This window comes from Artibeus jamaicensis, unplaced genomic scaffold (genome assembly GCF_021234435.1).
Source record: "Artibeus jamaicensis isolate MK-2021 breed Jamaican fruit bat unplaced genomic scaffold, CSHL_Jam_final contig_519, whole genome shotgun sequence".
NCBI classification, from domain to species: Eukaryota; Metazoa; Chordata; class Mammalia; order Chiroptera; family Phyllostomidae; genus Artibeus; species Artibeus jamaicensis.
Window position 1 is genome coordinate 31,336,410 of NW_026521871.1, and position 19,197 is coordinate 31,355,606.

The window sequence follows — 19,197 nt, forward strand, 5'->3', positions numbered from 1 at the left end:
CTCCAGGACATCTTTAAATGCTCCAACATCCGAATTATAGGGGTACCAGAAGGGGGAAAGGCACAGCCACCAGTGGAAAACTTATTTGAACAAATAATGAAGGAGAATTTCCCCAATCTGGCAAAGGAAATAGACTTCCAGGAAATCCAGGAAGCTCAGAGAGTACCAAAGAAGTTGGACCCAAGAAGGAACACACCAAGGCACATCATCATTACATTAGCCAAAATTCAAATGAAGGAGAGAATCCTAGAAGCAGCAAGAGATAAGGGGACAGTCACCTACAAAGGAGTTCCCATCAGACTGTCAGCTGATTTCTCAGAAGAGACCTTACAGGCAAGAAGGGGCTGGAAAGAGGTATTCCAAGTCATGAAATCCAAAGACCTACAACCAAGATTGCTCTATCCAGCAAAGCTTTCATTTAGAATGGAAGGACAGATAAAGTGCTTCTCAGATAAGATCAAATTCAAGGAGTTCATCATCACCAAGCCCTTATTATATGAAATGTTAAAGGGACTTATCTAAGAAAAAGAAGTTAAAGAAACATGAACAGTGAAAGGACAGCAAACTCACAGTTATTAACAACCACACCTAAAACAAAAGCAAACTAAAAGGACAGCTAGATCAGGAGTGGAAACATAGAAATGAAGATCTCAAGGAGGGTTAGCAACAGGGGAGTGGGAGGAGAAGGGGGAGAAGGTACAGAAAATAAGTAGCATAGACAGTAGATAGAAAATAGATGGGGGGGGGACAAGAATAGCATGGGAAATATAGAATCTAAAGGACTTGAGACACATGGTCATAAACTAAAGGGGGGTAATGGTGGGGATGGGGGGGTAGGGTGGAGGGGAATGAAAGGGGGAATAGAACAACTGTAACAGCATAATAAAAAAATTTAAAAAAATAAAATAAAATGATATGACAAAAAAAACAACAAAGTGTGCACAAGGTGGCCTACAGGGCATCAGAACCAATTCTTTCTCAAAAGAGAAAGATCATAGAAGTTTTCACAGAGGCAATGAGAGCTGAGCTGGATTTTACACAGATTATGGATCTGGTAGATAGCAGATGCCTATTAAATATTTTTCAAACAAATGAATTAAAAAGGCATTACCCACAGAATTATCACGATGGAAAACAGTATTAGTGAACTGAATAATGGAATTTCCAAAACTAGTAAGTGGTATATTTAGTATTGTCCAGTGAAAATTTGGAGGGACAGCACAATGACCACCACTAGTGAGGCTAGAGATGGATGCTAAATCCAGGTCTCCGCCTGCCATACTAATGCTTTTGTGTGTGTCCTGTTTGATCTGGGACACTATGGATGTTCGGCAACAATGCAAAAGGGTATTCTAGGTAAAGGCACTATGATGGGCAGAAAGATGTGCTCCCCAGATCCAACCCCCGTCTCAGTTGAAGGACTTTCTGTGCCAGTTGCTGGGAGCACTGTTAATAGACAGCCTTCAGCTGGGCCCCTTCAGGGTCTGCCACAGCTGGAGAGCTACCTCACCGAAGAGCCAGCCTTTCCCAGAGCAGCCCCCATCCAAGGCAGAGATACAGGCCCAGCCATCTTGGCCCACCCTGGGGCAACTTTGACAAACCCTTTTAGTTCCAAAGTTCCCTGTGGGGTTGGCCAAGGCTGTCTTTAGGATTGTGCTGCATCACAGTTCAACTTCTCTTTCGGTGCATTCCTGTTTCTTCCCAGACCTATGGCCAGACCAGCAGCACCACCCAGGCAGGGGGCTGGGGAAATCGGCCAGGCGAGGAAAGCATCTGAAGCAGACATCAAGGTTAAGCTTGTTTATATCAGTCAGGAAATTCCTTTCTTCCATTTCTGCACATCCATCTTCCTTGCTGGTGACAGCTCATGTTTTGGAACCGACAAAATAAATCAAAAGGAGCCCTAGAGCTGGGATCAAAAGCTGTTCAAGGCCAGTTTCTGTTATGTGTCTGGGTCAAGCCACTTCACTTCTCTGAGAATGGGAAGAGCAATGGGAAAAGTTGGAAAGAACAATGCCATCAGAGGGTTAGTAGAGGGAGTAGGCAAATACACGAGACAACATGGGAAAGTGCTTCACAAACTGTGTATGCAGAGTGGGGGTGGATGCTACCTAAAACAATAACATTGTTTCTGCCCCTTGATCAGATTGTCTCAGAACCTCAGGGTTTTTGAAGTAAACTTTCTGCCAGAGTCAGAGCTGAACCATGGGAAGGTTATACTGGCACCTTGTCTTTGCCTTTGTGTTCCCAACTCGTAGGTGTGGGAAGGTCAGCATCGGAAAAAAGAAGTAGAAAATGGATCACAGCTCAAATCATATACCATCCTCAGTATAGACAAGCTGGGCCCCAGATGCCCAGGCAGCTGAGGTTATGTCTCAGAAATATATGCAGACACACACCTGTGGGATGAGCAGCTCTGTCAAACAGGGTGGAGCATCTGCCATTTCATGCCCATCTTTAGCCAAAAATTGGTTATAATGTAGTGTGTTAAGAGAGAAAAACATAGTATTCCAGGCATTGGGGAAAAAAACCTGAATTATACTAAAATGATTATCTTTGGGAGAAAAGATTATAAGTGAACTTTATTTCTTCTATGTGCATTTCTACAAATTCATAAATTTAAATTTCAAAGTTGCTACCATGAACACAGTTATCCTTTTGTGATCACATAAAAATAGTCATAAAATAGAATGAAAATTTTAATGTTTCTATGATTTTATATAAAGCTGCCTTCCTATCCCATCTGCGGTGTCACGGGGCTTGACCAGAAGAACAAAAAGAATTCTAAAAATCACAACTTTCATTACTGAACAGAAACTTGCCAGAGAGCCAACTCCACTCTGGGTCCCTGAGCACAGCCGCCAGCTGCCTATAATCTGTTAGAGACTGAATGCTTGTGGGTCGCCTGCCCCCAAAGTCATAAATGGAAGCCCTAACCCCTAATGTGACTAAATTTGGAGATATGACCTTTTGGAGATAACTAAGTTTAAATAAGGTCATAAGGATGGGGCCCTAATCCTAAAGGTTAGTGTCATTAAGGGGAGAAACCAGGGAACCCTCTCTCCTGTTTCTTCCTCCCTCCTCTGTCAGTCTCATTCTCACTCTCCCTTCCTCTCTTTTTTCTCTGTCCACAGAGGACAGGCCACCTGAGGACATAACAAGAAGACAGCTGTCTGAAAGACAGGAAGAGAGCTCTGGCCAGGAAGAGAGCTCTCACCAGAAACCAAATCAGTGGGCACCTTGATCTGGGACTCCCAGTCTCCACAACTGTGAGAAGTAAATTCCTGTCATTTAAGCCCTGCAGCCTGTAGTATTTCATTATGGCAACCCAAACAGACTAATTCATACAGAAATATTTGGAGGCCCTGTGCCAGGTACCCTCGGTATCCAGCAGCTCTAGAATTGCAGGCAGTGCCTAGTTCTGCCCCAAACCTGAGCCCAAGGTCAGAGGCCTGAAGATCGAGCTGTGAGCCAGAAGATCTCACAAAACCACAATTATCCTCAGTATCCATATTGCACAATGTTTCCTGTAGGGTGAACCCAGACATTTGCATTGGCAATGTCAGCCTTAATTGTTGCGTTACCAAGTTTTAAAGGGCAAGAATCACTGCAGTTGATAACAAAGCCTTGGTCCCAGGACAAAGTCATTTCTGTTTCCTCTCCATCAAGTGCTATGTCACAGTACAGCAGATTGCAGCAAGCAGGTATCACACACGGCATCACATCAAATGATTTATCGAGAATGCCTTTATTTTCACACTAGGTAGTCAAGGTGAAAGTTCACAATAAATGTCCATTTTTCAAACCCCTGCTTTGATGAATGCTTCCAGGTCTTCTAGTGGTTTAAAAAAAAGTTTCAACTCACTTTTAAATTAGTTTGGACTCACTGCTTACATTGATTTTTCTTTTGCTACATAGCCAAAAAAATTAATGTTATGTCAAGTTCAAGTTTTTTTTTCCATTCAGTTCTAAATCATTCAAATAACTTTCAGGAAAGTTTTTGTCACTTTTTAAACTACTAGAACACCATCCTTCTCAAATCACAGATCAAGCTTGCACTGGCAAGAAAAAAATTCAGGGGGTTAGGAATCAACCTCTGGAGTAAAGAGTGGGCTTCGTTATTCATGAGCGATGTGGCGCTGTCTCAGGAAAGGCAATGTCGGGTTCATCAGCTCTTACCAACAGTCCTGAGGCTCTGCCTGGCTCTACAGAGGTGCTGGGACACACTGAACCTCACATTCTTCCTTGGTTTCGAACCGGTTGGCATTCCCCCCACAGCTGCTATACCAGAACAGTTGGCAAGCCCGCTCCTTCTTGCTATAGTACCATTTCAGGATGTAGTCCTGGCACTCGCCTTCCATTGGATCCATAAAACAAGGACCTGCCATGAAACAAACGCAGAGAGTTGGATTTTGTGTATAGAATGACAGGAAAGGAGCAATGGTGAAATGAATCCGAGCCTCACTACTCACTGGCTGGGTGACCTTGAGCAAGTAACTTCACCTTTCTGAGCCTCAGTTTCCTAAACCATTGAAGAAACATTTAAAAAAAAACCTTCATCACACATTTGTTGTAAGGTGTCCCAGAACAGAGGTGAAAGGTGTAACACAGTTACAGCTATTATTTTGCAGAGTACCTAACACAGGGCAGATACACCAAACAATGTATTGAGTGAGTGAGTGAATGAATAAATCTTTCTGAGGCTGAGAACTCCTTAGTTGCTTATTATGCTATTTCCCTCTATTTTAAAACTATCTTAATCCCTTGCCTAATCTCAAGGCCTTCTAATAGCCTGAGCAAATCCAATTTATTATTTATCGTACCTTGACACTTGCCCAAGAAGTTAATATAACTGTTACAAGAAAAACATGATGGTCCTGGAAAATGAAAAAAGCACTGAGAATCAACAAGTTACAACAGAGCAAACTCTGGCACACATGGGATTTTAAATGAGGCATTAATTTTTCCAAGTGTTCTTGTTTCAGGCCTGCCCTGCAGCACAGTGGTAGCCTCCAAACAGCTTCCCCCTGGGTCTTCCAATCCCTTCCAAATAAGGAAGACACTGTCTTCAGAAAGCACCAGTTGACACTTGCGGTCTGTTCCTGGAAAGCTGCCTGCTCACCTCCTGTTAGTATAATCAGCACAGACTAGTTTTCTTGAAGGAAGGACCAGATGCACTGGGCCCACAAGGGTGAGATCCACTCAGTGAGGTAAAGAATTGCCCTGCGCTTTGAACAGGCCTGTTTGAATTGGCCTTCTGCATGACTCCGATGCTGGGGCAGGGGGCCGGGGTAAGAGAGCCAGCAGTGAGGGCCCAGGAGAAGGAGCTCCTCCCAAAATTTGAGTCAACAGAAAAACAGTCCATTGGTGAGCTTTTAACCATACTCTGTAGGCTCAACAAGTCAATTTGGGGCTCGGCAATTAGCTGGCACCCACCTGTACCATTACAAACTGATCCTAAACTGCCAAGCCAAGGACTTGTGTAAATCATTATTTTTCCCAGTGACATTTTGTGGCTTTTGTCTTTAGAAGCTCCACCCTTGCCTTTAATCGGGGAGACAATCAAACAGGGGCTGCTTCTCCTAGATTATTTTTCTAGAGCAGCACTGTCCAGCAGAATTTCTGCAGTGAAGGAAGTGTCCTGTGTCTGCACTGCCCAATACAGTAGCCAATGCCTATGTGGCTATCAGGTATCTCAAATATGGCTATTGCAACCGAGGAACTGAATTTTCAGTTTTGTTTAATTTCAAATTATTTTATACTTAAATAGCTGATGTGGCCAGTAGTTGGTCAGCAGAACTAGAGGTAAGTAAATCCTAAATGCTTTAAACTACTTATCTCTAAGACATTCTTTGCAACCTCAGGAAGTCTCAGAGTCTTAAGTTTTCTTTTGCCAGCATAATATGGCATTGGGGAGTGAGCAAGTTTTTACCCAAGTAATTACTGTTAGCCCCCAATTTTTACAATTGCATTATTTTTGCCATGAGTGTTAACTTTTGCCTTCTTAAAAGAATTCTGCAGCAGTCATCAGTTTTACTGAAACAAGCCCATGGAATCCAGGAATGAAGAAAAGGGGAAGAGAAAGGAGAGAGCTGGATAGGCATGAAGAACAGCTACAGTGAAACCGCAATGTGCCTGGGCTGGTTCTCTCTCCTGGTATAGATGTCTCATGATGTAGCTCTACTTGGAAGAAAAAGCAAAAAAAAAAAAAAATCAATCTATGTACTTTGGCAATAACACTGAAATTGAAACTCATACCAAGATCACCCTGGCTTCCATGACAAGAAATAACATTTAATTCTTTATGAGTAGGTGCAATGAAAGGTTGCAGGCACTATGGCAGAATTTGATTTAAGATACAGGGGCACAAAGGAGACCATGAAAATTTAAGACTATGTGGGGGCCAGAAAGGATTCTTAGGTAGAAGTGAAACTTGACCTAAGTATTAAAAGATGAGTAGATATAATCCAGGTGGACACTGTGCAGAGGATGCAAATGGACAGATGAGCATGAGCAATGACTTGAAGACTTGGAATAAAGAACAGGGCATAAGGGGCAATTGCAGAGAACACAAGAGGTAGATGTAGGGAAGTGGAAGCCAGCAGGCCCCAGAGGACACAGCAGGGACTAACCGCAGAGACCTGTGTGCCTCATCCAGTCATCTGAACATTATCTTATAAACCATTGGGAAATAAAGAAGAAAAGAAATGACATAACCAGGTTTCCATTGTAGAAGAATTAATTTGGTGTTTAGAATGGAACTGAAAGGAGAACAAATTGGAAGAAATGAAACCTGTGAGCACTGCAATTACACTTGAGGTGAAAGCCAAGGTATTAAGAGGGAAGATTGTGGGAAAGTGGATGGATCTGAGAGACACTGAGGAGGAAGTCACACCAAGACATGGTCACCAGTTGGAGGTAGGAGGTGAGGAGAGGAGACAACTGGTGATGTGTGGGTTTGGCTTTCCAATAATGAGCCAGTGGGGGTTCATTCCAGTAAAGGAATAAAGGAGGAAAAGGTTTGAATGGGAAGGATGAGTCCAGTTTGTTCAGCTGAGTTTGTCTGAGATGACTGCAGGCATGTTCGATAGTGCCAGCTGCAAGGTAGTTGATTGAATATACTGGTCTGCAGCCCAGGAGAGTTAAGGATGGAAGCTAAGAATTTGGAGTCATCAGAACAGAGGGGCCAGTTGCAGTCACAGTAGGAAAGCTTGCCCCAGTGGTCCGTAACATCCTTAGAGAATGGAAGACAGAACCTTGGGGAAGGCATTGCAGGTTGAGGGCCCCCCACTTGCATAAATCCCTTCTAAATATTCCCTTTTAATTTAATTTTAACAAATTCAAAATTTCATATTCTTTTCTTAAGGAGGGCCCTAAATAGTATAAATATCAAGTTCCATAAAATCTGGATCTCTCTGTGGGGATGGACCTGGAAAGAGGAGCTCACAAAGATGGGCCGATCAGCAGTAGAACAGGATAAGAATATCTCCGAAGCCAAAAGAGGGGAGGGATTGAGAAGAAGGTAACAGCCAACAGTGGCTTCATCCCAAGGAGCTCTAGCTCCTGAGTTCTGAAAGAGCCCCGTGGGGGTTGGGAACAGTTGAAGACAATGGCCGCTGTTTTTCCTGACTGGAGGGCAGGTAGACAGGGTATACACCAATAAAGGAAGTTGCACCTGGCCTCTTTTCTTTCTGTTAAAAGCAAAAAATAAGGGCACCAGCTAGAGAAAAGAGACAAGCAGGAAGGAGCTGGAGGAGGTGGTGAAGATTTAGAATAGCCTTGGAATGCAATGGGAGAGGGACTGGTCGGAGCCAAGCTACAGAGCAGGTGGGAGATTTTAGGGGACCTCCAGACCCCTTTATCTGTGAATAGAACTGGATTAGATGACCGGTAAGCTCTCCTCCACCTTTTCCACCTTGAATTTGAGGGAAGGAGTGCCTTAGAGCAGTGGTCCTCACTCTTGATTGGTCAGTGGAATTACTGGGCAAGTCCCCCACCCAGTGATGCTTGTTGAATTGGTCTGGGATGAGGTCAAGGCACTGGGAATTTTGAACTATTCCTAGGGATTTCTAATCTACAGCGAAGACTAAAAATCACTGCCTTGGTAAGATTATCTGTGAATATTTTATACTGAAAATAGAACAATCATCAAGATAAGTTCTTCAATGCTTAATTTTTAGGCTAAAGAGTAAAATGTTACTGTCCCTCCTGAGAGTGCCCATTCCTCTGCCTGGTTTTATTATTTGTTTGCTTTGGAATCTAAGAGGTAGAACATATCAGCATCTTAATAGCTAGCTTCGACTGTATGCTTACTCTGCAACAAAAACATAGATTAATAAACCTCGTTCTCAAAACAACCCTATGAGATAGGTATTCACACAATCCCCACTTTACAGACCATAAAACTGAGCCACAGAGAGTGAAATAACTTTCCCATGGCCACTTCACTAGCAGCCCCAGATAGAGAACCATCTAGGCACATTCAAAACCTCTGGGCAAGGCCCTGGCTGGGTAGCTCAGTTGCTTAGCACGTCCTCCTGACACACTGAACCTCCTGATTATGGGCTTGATCCCTGGTCAGGGCACATACAAGAATCAACCAATGAATGCATAAATAAGTGAAACAACAAAAATGGATCCCTTTCTTTCTCTCTCTCAAATCAATTTAAACAATAAAAATAAACTAGAATAAAATAAAATACCTCTGGGCAATTTAACCAAAGCAGGACTGACCACATCACTCACTAGGAACTCTTCTGGCCACCTTTCCCCTACATTTTAAAAACTTCAGAGTCCAGTCCCTCCAAAGCTGTTTCGAAAGCGGTCAATATTTTGCTCATTTTGTTGAACCCATGTGAGAAGTCACACAGCATTGGCATTACAACATGCTACAATCCCAAATCAATGCTCCAGGTATGGTGGACCCAAACCTTTCTGAAACTTGGTCAGAACCTCCGTGGCCACCCATAGATGAGGGCCCTTCTACAGGCCAGTGTATTTTCCCTCAAGGTCGGGAGGATGTTGCCACTTCTGCAATAGATCATTGCATCTCCACAACTTAATACAGACAATTCACAGGGTGTGCCCCCACCATACTCCTTAAAATAGCTTCCATTCGGCTCCAGTTCTACATTCAAGTGAAAGCTAGCCTTTGCATGTGTTCTTACATTAATTTCTTGAGCGGCATACAAGAATTTGTGCACTTGGAAGGGAAGTATATAGAGCTAAAATTTGCATATTAACACAGTTCATGGGAGTTTTTTCAAAATAAAGACTTTAAAAAGTGAACTCAACCATTTTTCTTTTGTTTGGCAGACATTTCTTGCTCATTTTCCTCAGTGGCATATTTGTTCTTTTCATAATTTTCAAGTGCTCGCTGAGTTACAGATGTCATTGTGGCTGTTCTGTTCTCCTCTGGAACAAAGTCTGTTGCTTCAAGTGCTTCCGAATCAGCAGCAAAGCCAGATACACCGCTCCCGTGCCTGCGCCACCTGTGTAGAAACAATCCATGTCCGACTGCACAACCGAACCACGAGAACTGAGAGGTTCCATTTCCAATATTTCTGGGCTCAGTAAGCTTTAGGTTTGGTCATTTCCTAATGGCTTTGTTACCACATTGGCTACCTTCTTAGGCTTGCAGAGGTGTTTGGACAAAGGTAACAGTAACATGTTTACCGTTATTGATTTTACTTCTTTGGACATGGGATTAGAAAATGAAGAATGGGGTAGAATAGACATTTTTTCATTTTACCTTTATATACTTATATGCTCTTTGAGTGTTTTCTATTGGTCCTGTGCTACTCTCTGAGAATGAAAAACCAAACCATATCAAAATTGTCAAAGACAGGAGCATCCAAGTCCCAATAGTTTGGGTAAGGTCAAGGACTGGCATTGCCTGTGACCTTTCTTTAGGGAGACAGGACAGTCTCCTGCTGCGGACAGAGCTATGTGACAACCTCAGCTCTGCCTTCAGCCTACCTTTTGATAAGCCTATGTGATTGCAGCCGAGTGTCCCCTCGGCTGGGGCCCCCACATTCTTCACTGAGCTCAGGGGGTGGGTACTGATTTGTTCCACCTAAAAATAAAATGTAAAAATCAAACCAAATTTAATAAAATAATGTAAGACAAATATAAGTAAGCATAAAATAAAATAAGGCATAAAACCAAAATACTATCCATTAACACAAAAAAAAACCTCAAGACATAAAATATAATCAAATAAAGCATAAAATTAAATATATAATAAAGCAAAAATAAGCAAAGCAAAATAAAAATAAAACAAAACATAAAACAAAATTTCCATTGATCAAAAAGATGTAAAAGAAATTCAAGCAAAGCATGAAATAAATATGAAAATAAAAGCAAATAAAAAATAAGAAGCATAAAATGCATCCTATTATATAAGTAAAATCACAACATAAAAGAATATAACAAAACATAAATTCAACCTAACATAATAAAACAAAAAATAAAGTAAAATGAAATTAAAACAGGCTAGAAAAGTGAATCATTCAGCCTTCTCCTCCCTCGAAGAATCACTAAGCCATCAGCCTTACATCCCAAATCTCTCCTCCATCTGCTACCCCATAAGGAATCTAAAGTTCTAGGATCACACAGTTCAGCAGTAGCCAAACAAGGAGGAGAACTAAATCACTGATCTTTGTACCTCCGGAAATGGAGAAGCACAAATGCTGTGTCAGGACTTCTAAGATGTCCATCAAACTCCCTTTTATTCCTTCACTAATAAGGGTCAGATGTCCCTCAAGGCTTCTGACAGGATGTCACACCCACTTACAAACAGAGAAACTCATGTCTCCCAGCAAAAAGGGCAGGAAGGCCTCACAGGTCACAACGAGGCACCCCGCACATGACTTGTTTTGGACAAAGCCCAAGACAAATTCCTGGAAATGTGACCAGGACAATACCCACTCCTGAATCCCCACAATTTCCGTGATCATGCGAGGATTCAGCTCTGGTACTGATTGTGCAGGAACTCATTTCAACTAGTTCTGATTGGTGGTGAGGGCACTAAGACAAGACTGCACCATCAGTGTGCCCCTTAACCTCCACTGCTGGCTTCATCCACCCAGTCTGAGGTGGGAGACCCTGGACTCCTATCTCACTTCTTGGCGAGTCCCTGAAAAATAAATGTCATAAACTCTTACTACTCAAGGTGTGGTCCATGCACTAGCAGCATCAGCATCACCTGGGTGCTTGTTAAAAATGCAGAATCTCAGGCCCCAGCTCAGACCTACTGAAACAGAATCCACATTTTAACAAGATCCCCAGGAGGTGCCTGTGCATGTTTGAGAAGTGCTGTTATACACTACTGGATTCTCAAGTCTGGATTATGGGAAATAGTAATAGCAATAACTGTGCCTCGTATTTTCACATCATTGGTGCTTTCAAAGGCCCTCCATGCACATATTTAAATGTAGGCTTCGCAGATAAGAGACTGTAATTCTTGTTTTGGGAAATGAGCAAATTGAGACATTAGGTGGAAACCTAAGGCCTCCCAACTACGAGCTGATTGAGAAAGCAGCACAGGACATGGCACAGTAATTGAGAGCTCAGTGTTTTTTGGAAATGGGGTGCTCTCTAGAGGCCCCCCAGAGGCTGTGGGGCTGCATGTACCCCAGCAAGGTTGAAGGTTCAGTGGGTTTGCCCAAATGCCAGGCTGTGTAAGTATTTCTCCCTACCCCAGCCCACACAGGGCATCCCCAGTGCTCAGGAACTGCTCACTTTTTAGGAGGTTCAGGAAGGCCCGCGTGAAGCCCTGGGCGTAGTCCATCTCTGGGTCTGAGATCCCCTCCAGGCGCAACAGGTGCTGCTCAGAGGGGGTGCTGGCCACTTGAGCCAGCTCAGCCAGCTCATGGGTTCCCATGCCAGGGCCCAAGGCCAGCACAAATAGGGTGATCCCCTTGCACTTGGCCTCCAAGGACAAAGTCTTAAGCTTCTCTCGGTCCCAGCTGCTGGTCTCACTGGCCACGATGGCGAAGAGAACCTGTGCCCTCCTGGGCAGGGGGGCTGCCAAGAGCACCTTCTCTAGTGTCCATTCAAGGGCATGACCCAGAGCTGGGGCTCCCTGTAGTGGGTGGCCCGAGACCTCATGGATGTGTCTCTGCATCTGTGCCCGGTGGCCATAGGAGGTCAAAAGAAAACCCTCAAGTACAGGCGGGCGTCCCGCTCCCGGCCAGAAGCCTGGAGTTGTGTGCGTCACCAGAGCCACACGCACCCCGTAGGGGGATGCATTCGGCTGTGCAGCCACCTCCAGGTTGTTGAGTGTGGCATCCACTAGACTCAGTGCGGCATGGTACACATCAAGTCCGACGCTGTGGGAACTATCCACCACGAATGCCACGTCCATGTCCATTGCCAGGGGGCCAGGCATGCCTGACCTGCACTCCAGGGCTGGTTGGCACTTGTCTGGGGAGGAAGGGTGAGGAGAGGTCAGAATTACCAGGCATCACTCTCTGTGCAAACACATTTCCAGATTCTCAATAAGAATCGCCTCTGCTGTGTGCTATTTGCATTGTACTGACTAAGCCAGCAGATGTGTGCTATAAGTAAATGCCCATTTTTCAGAAGAAAAAATTGAGGTGATCTGATTTCACACTTAATGTTTTGGGCTTTTCTTAAGGTTTTTTTAAATTTAATTTATTTATTTTTATTACGGATGGGGAGGGAGAAAGAGAGGAACAGAAACATCAATGTGTGGTTGCCTCTCTCATGCCCCCTGCTGGAGACCTGGCCAGTAACCCAGGTATGTGCCCTGACTGGGAATCAAACTGTGAACCCTTTGGTTTGCAGGCCCATGATCAATCCATTGAACCAGATCAGCCAGGGCAAAACACTTAATGTTTTTAATGTTCTTAATCTTTAGGTTCATAGACATCTGCCTGGTTCAGCCCACGTCCTACCTCTTACTGGGTATGTGACCTTGGGAAAATTACTCAGCCTTCCCCCTGCCTCAGTTTCCTCATCTGTCAAACAGAGACAATGATGATAATAACAGTACCTACCTTGTGAGGTTTAAATTTAAAAAATGAATTAATATATGTAACTGTTCAGAATAATGTCCAGTTCAAGAGAAGCTCAAGCTCAGTAAATACCAGCTAGGTCTATGCTTCTACAGGAGAGGGAACTGGAGCCCAGAGAGACAATGTGTCAAATGAAATGATGGATGTGAAATCAGTTCATCAATTAAAATATACTCTGCAAGTGGCAATTACTGCATGTGACCTGGGCAAGTTCTCAGGACCAAATCTCTCAGGGCAGTGTTAGGTCTTTGTGTGGATCAAAAAGGGGGCACAATTAAATCCCCTTGTGATTTCACCAGTAGGACTCGCTCTAGCCCGGTGTGACGTGGGGATGGATGAGAGCCCTCCACACATGGGCAGGCATGGGTTTCAGCACAAAGTTCTCTCGGGCTCAGGCTAGTATGAGGTGTGGCATAGAGTGGTTGAGACTGAAGACACAGAGACATTGAATGACTTGCCAATATCCCACAGGTGGTCAATGGTAAATCCAGGCCTAAACCAGCACTCTTAATGCTTGGTTCAGTGGTCTGCCCTTCACACTAAGGTGCCACTAAGGATGGAACATGAGCCCAGCCATCTACAAGAACTTGGTAGGACAGGTGAGTAAGCAGAGAAGACCAGAGGTAAGGCAATAGGGAGGGGAAGCAAATGTGGGTCACTAGCAGACACTTGCCCCACAAAAGGGGAGTAGGCACTGCTCAGCTCTGGCTGACTGTGGCCACAGGGGAACCCAGCACCTTGATTCTCCAGACCGGTCTGACTTCCTAAAGAAAACCGGTCATCCAGAATTAGTAGGAAATCCCCGGATTCTAAAACTCTACACATACCAAGAAAATACACATCTGTAGAACAGATCTGGCCTGTGGCCACCAAATAATTTATCTGCTCTAGAAACATCAGTCTGGCCAGAACTGTGGTGTGGACGTACCGTAGCAGAGAATACAGCGGGCCACGTGCTCCACGTCCTCCTGGCTCTTGGTCTCCCAGGTGAATAGGTGGAATCTATTGGTCACATCCATCTAATCCAAACACATACACAAAATTTGCCATTTACTGAATTAAACTTCGGGACATGATTTTTCCAATTCAGATCAGAAAAACATTGATATGATGCTTTTTGAAAAGAATGTATAATTATATGAACTTCTGTGCGTATGTAATTTGGCATTGTCCATTACGGTTATTTAGATTCATTAAGTTCTCTGGTTCTACTCTGAAGGTCGGACTGTCCTTGTTGTGGATACAGGAGCTGTGGGTCCTCACACTCCCAATGTGTATAAAACTTGTCCAATGCCATGTTGTGTTGGAATGAGGGTGAGGGAGTTCAGGGTTCGATCATTTGTAGATTCCATAATCTTCAGTGATTGCCGGAGGTATGCAGGGCACAATGTGGTGGGGGTTATCAACATGAACACTGCCTCCCTTTACAGAGGTGGTCATATGAGTCATATACCATTAGATTGGAAAGAGGCAGAGACCAAAGGGAGGCCTTTCCAGAGTATTCCTGGTATTCAGAGTTGAAACATATCGAAACCAGAAGGCAGATGTGAGGAGAAATCAGGGAAGGCTCTGTAGAGATGGTAAATCTGTTTATCTCCTTCACTTAACCTTCCCAATTAGGATTATTTAATAACCAGTATCAAGGTTGAAAAGCAAATTATTAATAATAATAATAAATCCAAGAAGGTCTATGTGCCAAGTGGTTAGATAATCAACAAACCCATTCTCTCTTCTTCCTAGGGCCACAACAACACAACATTTCCCACCCTCTTCTGCAGTTAATTGGGACCATATGATTGGGGGCTCACCAACGGTATGAAGGTGGGAGTGATGTATGCCATTTCTAGTGCATACGGTATACTCCATTGATCCCTTGGCCATCATCTGCCAGCCAGATGTAGAGGTTCCAGAAAAAGGCTTTGAGGTCAAAGGGTATAATGAGGGCCACTGATAGGAGGAGCCCAGGTCCTGAAATGACTACACGCAGTGAACCTGCTCTTCCCTCCACACGCATACCCAAGGTCCCACATGCATTTGTGATAGGTGGCAGAAATAATACTTGATTGTATTAAGCCACTGAGACTTGGGCATGAATGATTTCACAGTTAACCTGCCCTGACTAATACAGACTATTTGCACCTCATGATGAAATTAGAAATGCTTTCAAATTATGTCTCTCAGGAATTGAGGCGTGGTTTGCAAAAAGGTGAATCTCTAAGCCCAGTCATGTCCAGTCTTTTTGTCCACTCTCTGTCAAATCATATAGGACAGAGCTCCACTGAAGATCAGTTCCTCCTTCAACCTGAGGCCTGGACCAAGCGAGCTCTGGCCCCCTTCTGGCTGCAAGGTGCCAGGCATATAAAGATGTCATGCTAGCCCTCAGATGGGCAGGGATTACTTTGCAAAAGAACTTTCTACAGCATATACTCCATAAAGAGCTCTTTTCTTTTTCTGTTTAGGACTGTAGCATATCCCAAATATTCTCTCAGAGTGAGCTTACTTAAAGGAAAAGCCCTTGTCGGGAAAGAAATATAGTTAGACTTTTGTTTATGCTAACATCATACCAAAAAAAGAAGACCCAAACATGAGAACTTTTCTAAGTCTCCTGAGAAGATGAAACACATCCTCTCTTGCTCTTCATATGGCAAAAGCAACCTAAATTATGCTTCTTCTTGACTTAGAAATTTAAATCAACCAGACTGATCAAACAGCTATAACATAAAAGTGTTAACAAGCCAGGTGGAGCTACAAAAATGACACAGCCACACCTTCAAAAAGTTTAAGTGGAAGACTTCCGCCAAGATGGAGGCATAGGTGGATGTGCCGTGCCTTCTCCCACAACCAAGATTAGAGAAAACTAAATATTAGCAACAGAAAACACAGCCAGAACACGGAAAATTGAACTTTTCGGAAGTCCGTTAACAACAAATTCTTCAGCCTGACCGGTAAGGGGCGAAATCAGCGGCTGGCGGAGCGGGGTTGCACAGGAGGACTCGGCCAGACACACTCAGGCCCGGGGAATCCAGACGCAGGGTCAGACCTAGTGAGCGACCCAGCGAGCAACCAGGCGAGCGACCTCGGGGGAGACAGCCGGGCCGGGGCTGCGTGTTGACTGAGGTCGCACATTTGTGCGAGGGTGGACAGGCGAGGAAGTGGGTGGTTGGACCAGGCCGGCAGGTCCCCACGGCAAGCGGCAGTGGAGGGCGCCGTCATTTCCCTGCTCTGACCCCACCTCCACATACAGCGTCATAACCCAGCGACTCTGAGTGGCCAGGCCCAGGTGAACCACCTAAGGCACTGCTCCTCCGCACCCAGCTGTGAGAAGCGGCAGAGGGGTCGCCATTTCCCTGCTCTGGCCACGCCCCCACATACAGCGTCACAACCCAGCCACCTGGGAATCCAAGCCACCGCTTCTCACACTTAAAGGGCCCGAACAGACCAAGAATGGCGCAGGAGGATCTCAGAGCCCCAGAAATAAATCTAAGCGATGAAGAAATAGCAAAACTCACAGACGCACAGTTTAAAAAATTGGTGATCAGGATCCTCACAGAACTGGTTGATTATAGCCACAAATTAGACAAATATATGAAGGCGAAACTCATTGAAATGAATGGAATTGCACAGGACACCAATAGCAATGAAAAGGAAACTGGGACTCAAATCAATGGAGTGGACCAGAAGAAAGCAAATAATGGCCAAACAGAAAAGAGTCAAGAAGCAAGAATTCAAAGAAATGAGGAGAGTCTTAGGAACCTCCAGGACATCTTTAAACGCTCCAACATCCGAATTATAGGGGTACCAGAAGGGGGAAAGGCACAGCCACCAGTGGAAAACTTATTTGAACAAATAATAAAGGAGAATTTCCCCAATCTGGCAAAGGAAATAGACTTCCAGGAAATCCAGGAAGCTCAGAGAGTACCAAAGAAGTTGGACCCAAGAAGGAACACACCAAGGCACATCATAATTACATTAGCCAAGATTAAAATGAAGGAGAGAATCCTAGAAGCAGCAAGAGCTAAGGGGACAGTCACCTACAAAGGAGTTCCCATCAGACTGTCAGCGGATTTCTCAAAAGAGACCTTACAGGCAAGAAGGGGCTGGAAAGAGGTATTCCAAGTCATGAAATCCAAAGACCTACAACCAAGATTGCTCTATCCAGCAAAACTTTCATTTAAAATGGAAGGACAGATAAGGTGCTTCTCAGATAAGATCAAATTCAAGGAGTTCATCATCACCAAGCCCTTATTATATGAAATGTTAAAGGGACTTATCTAAGAAAAAGAAGTTAAAGAAACATGAACAGTGAAAGGACAACAAACTCACAGTTATTAACAACCACACCTAAAACGAAAGCAAACTAAAAGGACAGCTAGATCAGGAGTGGAAACATAGAAATGAAGATCTCAAGGAGGGTTAGCAACAGGGGAGTGGGAGGAGGAGAAGGGGGGAGAAGGTACAGAAAATAAGTAGCATAGACAGTAGATAGAAAATAGATGGGGGGGGGGCAAGAATAGCATGGGAAATATAGAATCTAAAGAACTTGAGACACATGGTCATAAACTAAAGGGGGGGTGATGGTGGGGATGGGGGGTAGGGTGGAGGGGAATAAAGGGGGAATAGAACAACTGTAACAGCATAATCAATAAAAAAAAAGTAAATAGTTAAAAAAAAAGTTTAAGTGGAAAGACAGACTATTTTCAAGAAAGTGATCTATGTTTTAGGAACACGGAAAAGGGGACACAAATTTAAAGTAGAAGGGGTAGAGAGAATCTGATGAAGATAATAGCATCTGGCACTTTTGAAAGAATAGGACATTTGCCTGGCAGAGAAGCAGGAAAAAGCATAACAGTGTGGAGGAACGGCATGTACAAAGGCCCAGAGGGAGGCCGGTTATCTTTGGAATTCTCCTCAATGCTCCCACTGCCGAGATTACAGAACACCCACCTCCAATGGGTAGCTACACAGCACATCTGAAAGCCTGAAACTCCTTCTTGCCGGAGGGAGGAGGCTGACATGAAAGATGAGTGCAGAGTTGCCAACTTTCAACATTCATTCAGATCTATTCCACATGATTATCAGTTCTGTGTACTGAGCAAACCAAATGGACCTAATTAATCATCAAAGATTACAGAAAACAGCATAGCCACACATTTGACCAATTAAAAGCTTCACTGGAAATCACATGAGGCAAGTTGGAAGGCTTCCAAAATCAGGACCCCCTGGCTGGGTTTCAGGAGATATGAGGAAGCTAGGCTAACCCTACGAGCATCAATTTTTACTCCAAGGGTCATGAGGAAATGCTAGGATACATTATTCTCAAATGACAGGAAACAGAGTGAAGGGTGTTGTAAAATGCAGAATTTGGATGAATTTTTAAGGTTGTATGAAAGACTTCAAACAAATCCAAATATTTCCCCAAGTTTGTAGAAAGAAATGACTCATGGAAAAAGTGTATGCAGCACAAATGGATTAGGAGTCATGAACTCAGGTCCTAGCCCATGATCAACCATTACTGCCCATGTGACCGGGGACAAGCTCTGGTCTCAGTTTCTCCAGCAGTAGAGTTTCAGGTCAGAATCAGTACTGCTCAGCTTTCTTCCTGTTGCAACACAGCCTGGTCCTCATTTGCTGTTTTCTGTATCTGCCTCCTGTTCAGGACACTCTGTGACCTTTCCGCCTCTGAGCAGCTGAGAGGATACGCTTGTCCATCTGTTTGGGCTATTGGTTGGAAAATGACTAAATTCAAATGAATTGGAATAGCTAAAAAAAAAAAAACAGGCATCTTTCCAAAAAACTTTTTTTAGGAAGAGTAATTTTGTGATCATGCTTAACATTTTTCCTGCTCCCACAAAAATAAAATTGTGGGAACAAATATACAAAAACCACAGTGGAAGTCCACAGGGAACTATGATTCAATATAGATTCATCTGTACATGGTTGTTATTAATTAACATTTAGTTACTTGGACTTTGGAGTTGCCAGCATGATCCTTGTCATTGATAAAGTAGACAAGGTAATTCCTGAGAAACCTCAAGCAGAGACATAGTTTTGGGAGGGGTCCCAGTGTGAGAAGAGAAATCAGGCTCTACGATTCCTTCTGCAAACTCCCATCAACCCCAGAGAGGGAAGTCTCAAACAATAGAGTGCCTTAAACACA

The 19,197-nt window shown here is 43.9% G+C and overlaps 1 protein-coding gene across 1 annotated transcript in view; it reads right to left on the minus strand.

The window, feature by feature from the left end:
- Positions 1-9,289: 9,289 nt before the first annotated feature.
- LOC119048301 (collagen alpha-4(VI) chain-like) overlaps positions 9,290-19,197 on the minus strand; it is a 112,029-nt gene continuing 102,121 nt past the window's right edge. Inside the window, exons 35-38 of the mRNA XM_053669551.1 lie at positions 13,969-14,059; positions 11,743-12,426; positions 9,979-10,075; positions 9,290-9,491 (exon numbers count right to left, since the gene is read on the minus strand). Coding sequence (XP_053525526.1) covers positions 9,290-9,491; positions 9,979-10,075; positions 11,743-12,426; positions 13,969-14,059 — 1,074 coding nt within the window. The remainder of the gene's footprint in view (positions 9,492-9,978; positions 10,076-11,742; positions 12,427-13,968; positions 14,060-19,197) is intronic.